Source organism: Myxocyprinus asiaticus, chromosome 42, assembly GCF_019703515.2.
Source record: "Myxocyprinus asiaticus isolate MX2 ecotype Aquarium Trade chromosome 42, UBuf_Myxa_2, whole genome shotgun sequence".
In the NCBI taxonomy this organism is placed as follows: domain Eukaryota; kingdom Metazoa; phylum Chordata; class Actinopteri; order Cypriniformes; family Catostomidae; genus Myxocyprinus; species Myxocyprinus asiaticus.
In genome coordinates this window covers 20,839,182-20,848,043 of record NC_059385.1, presented here as the reverse complement: position 1 = coordinate 20,848,043, position 8,862 = coordinate 20,839,182, and the positions used below count along the sequence as shown (strand labels likewise).

Sequence of the window (8,862 nt, the reverse complement as noted above, 5' to 3'; positions counted from 1 at the left end):
ATCAACCATCTGAATGGGGAAAAAAATGTGATCTCAGTGATTTAGACCGTGGCATGATTGTTGGTCCCAGACAGTCTGGTTTGAGTATTTCTGTAACTGCTGATCTCCTAGAAATAGCTTTTCTGTCAGCTTAAACCATTCTGGCTATTCTCTGTTGACCTCTCTCATCAACAAGGCTTTTCCGTCAGCAGAACTGCCGCTCACTGTTTTTTTTTATTATTTCCACACCATTCTCTATAGACTCTAGAGACTGTTGCACCTGAAAATCCCAGGAGATCAGCAGTTACAGAAATACTCAAACCAGCCCGTCTGGCACCAACAATCACGCCACTCACTGAGATCACAATTTTTCCTCATTCTGATGGTTGATGTGAACATTAACTGAAGCTCCTGATCCATATCTACATGATTTTATGCATTGCACTGCTGCCACACTATTGGCTGATTAGATAATCGCATGAATAAGTAGATGTACATGTGTACCTAATAAAGTGGCCGAAGAGTGTATCTATACACATTATATATGCTTTTTTTTCCTCCTCAAAAAGTTCTTATGGCAAGTAGTAGCTTATGTCTATAAATATTATTTTTTTTCTTTGTGCCCTAAAAAACATTTTAGAGGAAGTATGTGTGTTCTTCTGTACTTATGTGTGTTCCAGAAAATAGATCCCAGTACTGCCACCTCAATCCATGTGTTAAAACGCGCTAACACATTTTGTGAGAGAGTAAACAGGTGTCAGAATGTACATTCTAATAAATAGGTAGAAAACAAGGGAAGCACATTTTGCCAGGCAGGACATAAAACCCAAACCCTAAGCCAAAAACAGCACATATGTGTAATGACAGCAATTATAATTACATTTTCATTCAGCAATATTGTTTTGTTAACATTTTCTACCTTTTTTCATGGAATAGTAATAAATGTATATCTCAGATTTATGGGTGTATAATCAAGCAAGCAAGTGCATTGTACATAGCACATAGTATGGTTATCATGTCCTGAGAGATAGACCTCTTTTTTTGAACACTGCAATCAGACATTTTCTTTTTGTTGGACATGCAAAATCAAAAGGCACATAGATGAATAACTTTAGCCATAGTAGATTGTGGCCCATTGTAACTGTAGACTATAGCTGTTCTGAGGAAATTGAGTTTAGGATTAGCAGATTTTTACCAAGAAATCTTCAACTCTGACAGTGTTAGTCATTTAACATGTAGGCCACTTTAATATGAACTAACTCTGAATTTGAAATCACTTATTATCAAATGTATCATTAATGCCTGCTGTATTTTCAAAATGTATGTTATTTAACTTTCTTTATTCTGATTTTGTGTAATAGACTTGATTTGAAGTACAATAAAACACTACTGATAACAACAATATCCAAAAGAGTTTGCATGCTTTCTTATTTTAAAGTATTTTTCATGACAAGATAATTTCATGGTTTACAATATTCCATGGATCATGGACACCACAACCACTCATTATATGGCCAGTCCATTATTCAGTCACATTTTAGAATAATGGTCTGTCATTAATAGATAATTATGAGGAATTAATACAGGATTAATGAGTAGTACTACATTAACACATTAGTTACTGCTATTAACTAATATGGAAACATGATTAACCAATCAGTAAGTACTAGTGAACTGATGACTGAGGTAGTTCACTGTTAGGTTATCAATAATTACTGAATTTGATCTGCCTCATTGAGAACTATCTACTAACTATGGCTAATTTAAAATAACTACTAATTAATTACTAATCAAAACATTAACATATGTCTAAAATGTGAATGATTATGTTTTTGTTGTGAACAAGATCATGCATGGGTTCTTTGTTGGAATTAATTTATGAATGTAACAGGTCACTAAATCAAGGCTACAGTGTCTGGTAGAGTATCATAGTCAAGGATGTAACCACATATTCAGGATTGATGGGGACCAAATTTAATAATGTAATAATTAACCATGGAAAAACCCATATCACTCAATGTCTATGGTGGTTACAGCCATGATCATAGTTAGCTTACCTTACAGAAATACAGGGATGTGTGTGCCCAACCTGTGTATTCCTTGGGATATCTCTTCTCTTCATTAAAAAATTATTAAATTCTGCATGTTTGATATTGCTGAAGGTCTTTTTTAAATAATTCTGGTAACCCATAAGTAATGAGTCAAGTGTTACCACATAGGTATGAAGTAATTACTAATAATATGACCCATTATTCTAAAGTGAGGGTCATGGTAACTCATTATTAATTAATGAGATCTTACTGTTTCCTTCCTTGGGAGTTAAAGGTTATCTGGACCATTATTCTAAAATGGAAACACATTATAAACCATTAATAGTAACTGAGGTGTTACTTGTCATTCAGTAGTGAACACTCAAGTGTTTGTTCCTACATTTTATTCATTTAATCAAACAGATCAAACAAACATTCACAGACATTAAAAAAAAATAAAAAAATAAAAAAAATAATTCTGGCATTGAATTATGAATCATTGAAATAATTGAACATAATTGCATAGGCTACAAACCTTTAGCAGGATAATGCTTTTTATTGCTGGTGCTCATTGTTACTACATGTCTTATATCTTAACATAAAGTAAAATAATAAAATTATGTGTCTGAAGGACAAGTATGTTGACAGAACATACTTCAACAGAAAACGGAGAGAAAACCGGCGTGCAGCATGAGGCCGATTCCATATGTGTACTTCCGCCCTAGACACCCCACTCTGTAAATGCGTTCAGTTTTTATCAAATTAATTTGACATGTTTCCTCCTATGCCTATGTTCAGTATGAACAGAACAGAAAGTATGTTAATGTTTACTGCGTGCAGGCCAATCGACGGGAGTGCGAAGCAAAATCAAACTCGCTTTTCTTTCAGTTTCAGCGCGAGCATTGAATATGGCGAACCCTGATTGGATTAGAAGCTTGATGGACGTGACACTCATTCTTTTCTTTTTTTTTTCATTGGATCCATTAAGTTACTAAAAAAAAAAGCACTTTGCAGAAAATTAAACACTTCTTGTAAGATTAACCTACAGTATCTATGAATAAAAAAATAATTAAAAAACATAATCATTCACATTTTAGACATTGTTTATGTTTGATTAGTAATTAATAAGTAGTTATATTAAATTAGCCATAGTTAGTAGATAGTTCTCAATGAGGAAAATCAAATTCAGTAATTAGTGATTACCTAACAGTGAACAACCTCAGTCATCAGTTCGCTATTACTTACTGATTGGTTAATCATGTTTCCATATTAGTAAATAGTAGTAACTAAAGTGTTAATGTAGTACTACTATTTATTCCTGCATAATTACCTATTAATGACGGACCATTATTCTAAAGTGTTACCCATTATTCTCTTGTGTTTCTCCTTGAATTGTGTGCAATTCTCTAATACTAAAAGGGTCCTCCATTAGAGCTGTGGTAAAGATGTTTAGAATCAATTTTGATGATGGTTTCTTTGACAGGCATTATAATGATTCCCTAGATGATGCAAAAAATAAAATAAAAATAAAAATAAAATAATAATAATAATAAAATAATAATAATAATAATAATGTCTAAAGTGCATTCAGTAGGGGTGGGATGATATGGTTAGCTCACAATTCGGTTTGATGAACGATATGAGGTTCATGATTCAATATAATCTCGATCGGATATAACAACATTTAAATGACCCATCCCTAGCATTCAGGTAATGATTATCCCATCCCTAGCATTCAGGTAAGTTTATTTAATTAGTATTGTGTAGAACTGTGTAAAACACAGGTAATTTGTGCACAGTTTATCCTGTTTTCTTCTAACTCAAGGTGTCTTGGTTTGGTTGGACAAAATGGAACAGCTATGCAAACTTGTACTGTTCATGCTGGTGTTGATGGCAGTGCTTCACAATACAGCTGGTGGCAAGAAAGGGACTAGTGTCATGAAGACACCTCCTCAAAAGCCATCACAGGGAACAAAGACCCAGCCTAACTATCTGAGGCAAGCCTCCAATCTGGCTGCAGGTGTCAACCCAGGCTACCCTAATCAGCAGTACCCTGGTGGAGGGGGCACTAATCCTGGAGGATATCCCAATCAGTACCCTGCTGGTGGTGGTTATCCCGCTGGAGGTCAAAATCCTGGACGAGGCTCCAACCCTGGAGGATATCCAAACCAAGGGGGCTAGCTACCCTGCTGCAGAAGGTTATTCTAATCAGTATCCAGCTGGACATTACCCAATAAGAACAGGAAACTAGCCTGGAGCATACCCAAGGGGAAACCCATCCATCGGATGGGGATATCCCAACTGGAACCCCAACAATAAGATTCTCAGCCCACGCTACGGAGGCATGTTCAGAGCTGTTGGGTTTGGCGTGGGTGGCTCCCCTTTCTCCCGATCAGTGCAAAGCATGGGCTATGCTCCCAATGTACAATCCAAAGGCTTTGCAAAAAAGGCAATGCTTGCTGCAGGTGTTGGGGCAGTGGCAGGAATGGCCTTAGGCAACAGAGTCGGGCAATTTCCTCACCCTAACTTCCACTTCAGAAGCCCTTAAGAGGAACATTACTACAACCACTATATGTACAAATGTTATGGCTCTGGTTCTAATAAAGAAAATAACCATGGACGCAACTACACATTGAGGCAACCAACCAAGGGTGAGTTATATGACCAATACATGGACACATGCATGAAGTGAACTGACTTTTTAAAGGAACAGGACCAGTGGCGGCTGGTGCCCAAATTTTCAGGTGGGGCTCTGAGCCAATGCGTGCGCGAAAATGTTTTTTGCGCACACGCACGTTAATTTGTTATGGAGGCAGATGGATTTATCAAAAAATCAAGTCCAGATGTAAATTGCGTTTTACACTGAATTCTCTTTTATTCTTTATATTATTTATTGCCAATGTTAAACAAATTACAATTTTACAAACGTGTGCGTGTGTGTGTGTGTGTGTGTGTGTGTGTGAGAGACAGACATCTTATTTGTACAGGAATTTTGCCCTTCTGTGTTTCTGAGTGGCAAAATTCTCAGTGACCCTATTATTGAAGTCAGGAATGCTTTTGATAAGTTTTTTCTCCATGGAGAGCATAGCCAGGGCATTCAGCATTTCACACAGTCAATTATCTTTGATAAAATGTGCCTATTCTTATCCACCTCTTCATTGTGCTTTCTTACCCCTTTCATCCAGTTGTGTAGCTATGTTGACTCTGCCAAGGATTGCTAGCATGACACTATTGTCCATATGTGCTCTTGTAGACTCATGTTTCTTCATCCTCTCTGATAAATGTTTTAGGTCCCTTAATCCTAAAACAATCCATGTTCCATCTGTCTCCGTCATTTTAAAAAGTAGACATGGAAAGCAAAATAAGGCATTTGCATAACTACATCTAGCTAGCCAAACCTTTCTGCTGTACCAAGTACGGGAGAAGCATCGTGTGTACATTTTGCTCTTTTCGCTAGCCTGTTGTTTGATGTTGATGTCAGGTTGATCTGGGCCAAGCTGTTTTACCTATAGTTTCTCCACCAAAGTTCTCCTCTCAAATGGATTTTGCTGAAGAGATCTTATTGAATTTGAGGGCAGATTGGGCAGCTGAGATCCTGCTCCTGTGTCCCCATTCATCATTGCTATAGTATTACAATCTATTGGCAGAGACTGTCAGTCTTCCAATGAGACGATGGTGAGAGGGAACGTCTGCGCATGCTTAGGCGCTTCTCTCAGCGCCCCTCAGGCCATAATATTGAGGCCGCTGATTGGCTAAATTTCTTTTGCACATGTGAATATCTTGTGTCAGCATTGGTTGGCACTGCTCCACTGAGGGGCGCTGGAAAAAGCGCCCCAAGCATGCGCTGTCGGTGGTGGTCACGACTCTTGATGAGAGAAGCGATGAAAAGGAAGCTAATTTTCCCCGACATAATGATTTATATTTGTTATTATGCATTTTAAACACACATACTTAAAATAAGTTTAAAAAAATTACTTTAAACATTTTTATTTAAAAAAACACACACACACACATACACACTTTCCACCACGTGGGGCGGTGACCCAGCGCCCCGTATGGACCAGTCGCCACTGAGCAGGACACAAAGGATTATACATAAGGCAACAATATTAAAAGAGTTGAGCCACTGACTTATCCTGGCCTAAATAATGGCAACCCAGAGAAAGGTGAGCCAAAGAAAACTGGTACAGCATCCCCTACAACTGTCAATACTTATCTAATGGCTGCTGAAATTCATAAGGATGATGATGGTGAAACATTGAGCATCTTAAAGATCGCCTATCCAGCACTAATAGAGCAGATGAAAGCTTGATAGTGTGTGGAGCTTTACTTAGTCTACTTTGAGCACTTTCAGGAAAAGCATACAAAGCCCAGTACCCATAATGGACATTATAGTTCTGGACTGTCACTGTTGCTTTCTACTTCCTTCATACTTCATTGTAGTGCTATTCTTCAATAATAATTGATTATAAATGCATACATTGCACTTCTATTCCAGTATCCAAATAGAAGAGCCCAAAGACTATTTCTTATGTTTTAAACATTAGAAATATAACATAAAGGTAGCACATACTAGGGCCGGGTATTGGCAACTACATCATGACACATCGCGATACAAGTCGAGATTCAATATATCTCAATGTATCACAATATATTAATTGGATGGATTGAAGAATGAATGCACCAATAACTGTATCTATGCCCTTGGTACCAAATAAATAATATAAAAATAAGATATCACCAAATGTAGGCTATATGCATTTTTATGGATGCATTTTTTTGTATTATATTCTTGTATTTATATAAGGATATATGTATTTATATAAGGATATTTACACAAGCGATGAGAGAAAATAGAATGCTAAACGATCAATTAATTTATATGTATTGTTTATTATACGTAAGTTCATTCAAACTATAGAAAGGCCCATCTTTCAGTAATTCTTTAATATATTCTTTTTTTTTACTTATGTAAACTTAGTTTTTCACTTTTTACTTTTGCTATTTTAAACTTTTGATTGATCTGTGCATAAGTTTGGAAAGACAAAAGCATTTTCCTGTTCTGTACATTGAAATTCAGGAGAACAAATGGTACAGATGTTGTCTGTGACGTGTTTTATAGATCAAACAATGTCTGCTGTGTCTGAAAGTGTTTGTGCCATAATGAAGACCTTTGCCATGGTAACTAACAACATAGAACAGATTGAGGCCTTCACATGATCCATCTGCAGGCTGCTTAGAGACCAAGCATAAAAAAAAGAAAAAAGAATGCCATGATTAAGAGAAAGCAATTTGAACTTTCAATAAATAAAGTAGACATAATTAAGCATAGTCAATTTATTAATTTCAACTCTAAAAACTGCACTAGAAGCAAACAGTGACAGAGTTTAAAATACTTGCCAAAATACACAAAAAGACCACTTTTTTCTATCCCACTTTACAACACTTTAAGTCTGCATAAAATAATATCAGATGTATAAGAGAATGCACTTAAATATTAGCCCTTAAGTTAAAGCTTTTGCAATTGTATTAACAGACCACCATAATAAATAAGGAACACCATAATAAATAAAATCATAAATTAAAAATTAAAATCACCTTCTATGCAGAATGGACACCCATTAGTTGCACTGCATAAATAAATTTGAATATAATGTATATTTGCTTGCTGATTTTAAAAAGACAATATTAAAAATTATATTATTACTTCTACCCTAAACTGCCATAAGCATGTCATAATATTTTTTAACTGCTCTAAACTTTAATCTGATGTCCAAATTTCCTAACATAATTCTATATTCCTCCAAGTATTTATCAACAAAGGCATATTGCTGATGTAAGATAATTACTTTTAAGGAAGTCAGTGTTTTTGTCTTCATCAAACACATATGTATTTTGCTATTTCATTTATCGAAATGATTGCATCCTCTGTTGTATTTTGAAAATTAAAACTTTTTTATTATGAAAGTCTCGCAATGACCTCAAAATTGTCTCCCAATGAAAGGAAATGCCCCAAAACTTGTAATTTAGTTCCATATAAAAAAATTTGCCACGGCTCCAAGCGTCATGATTATGCTGGCCACATGGTCTGAGCTGGCTGCGCTTCTATAGTACCGCCAGTCTGAGCGATTGTGGTATCCATGTCCATCGGGGTAGTAATAGCGCCTGTCCTCTTCAGAGGCGCTTTCATAGCCGTAGCCATACCGAGGTCTGCCCAGAGAACCCAGACCATAGCCGATGGCCGCTCCTCCGATAGCTCCCGCGGCTGCAGCACCTGCCAGTTTCAGCCCCTGCCTTGAAGAGCCTTTGCTCTGGGAAGGGGGCGCTTTAGCCCCCTGTCCTACACCCTTGCCCCTGCCACCAAAACCCCGTCCAAGTTTGCAGTTGGCCCAAGGACACAGTGTTGCAACCAGTAAAATCCACACCCACACGATCAGTAGCTTTTGATTAGCCATCATTATTAGCTTCCCTTTTAAAGACAAAGGAAATTCATTAGGCTAACATGCAGATATTTATAGTAACAGATCAAATGACAAAATCCTAAGATATTGTATGACTTGGCTTGTACAGAGGTACGACTTCCCATTCCCATAGAGACCAACCAAAACCAAAACAATACAGGCATTAACTTTTAGCTTGCCTCCTATCCTACAATTTATTTTCAGAAATGAAATGTCAGTAAGCAAATATGGTATGCAATGCAAATGACTGATGTACAGATGACCATGTTACAGTTATTTCCCTATTAAAATTATTTAGGTTTAGGGTTTGGGTAAGGGGTTAGACAGACTTTATGATTAGGTTTGGGTTAGGGGTTACACTTTGTATAAGCCCTATGTTTTTGTATGAGCCA

The 8,862-nt window shown here is 36.7% G+C and overlaps 1 protein-coding gene and 1 pseudogene across 1 annotated transcript; one reads left to right on the top strand and one right to left on the bottom strand.

The window, feature by feature from the left end:
• Positions 1–3,857: 3,857 nt before the first annotated feature.
• LOC127432303 (uncharacterized) lies at positions 3,858–7,229 on the top strand (annotated as a pseudogene).
• Positions 7,230–8,035: 806 nt separating this feature from the next.
• LOC127432301 (shadow of prion protein-like) lies at positions 8,036–8,464 on the bottom strand. Its single transcript, XM_051683193.1, has one exon. It carries the CDS (start codon positions 8,462–8,464, stop codon positions 8,036–8,038), a length of 429 nt encoding a protein of 142 aa, XP_051539153.1.
• Positions 8,465–8,862: the final 398 nt, after the last annotated feature.

Bases quoted from the DNA above. Each gene is read 5' to 3' on its own strand.
- LOC127432301 (XM_051683193.1), bottom strand. From the start codon at position 8,464: ATGGCTAATCAAAAGCTACTGATCGTGTGGGTGTGGATTTTACTGGTT.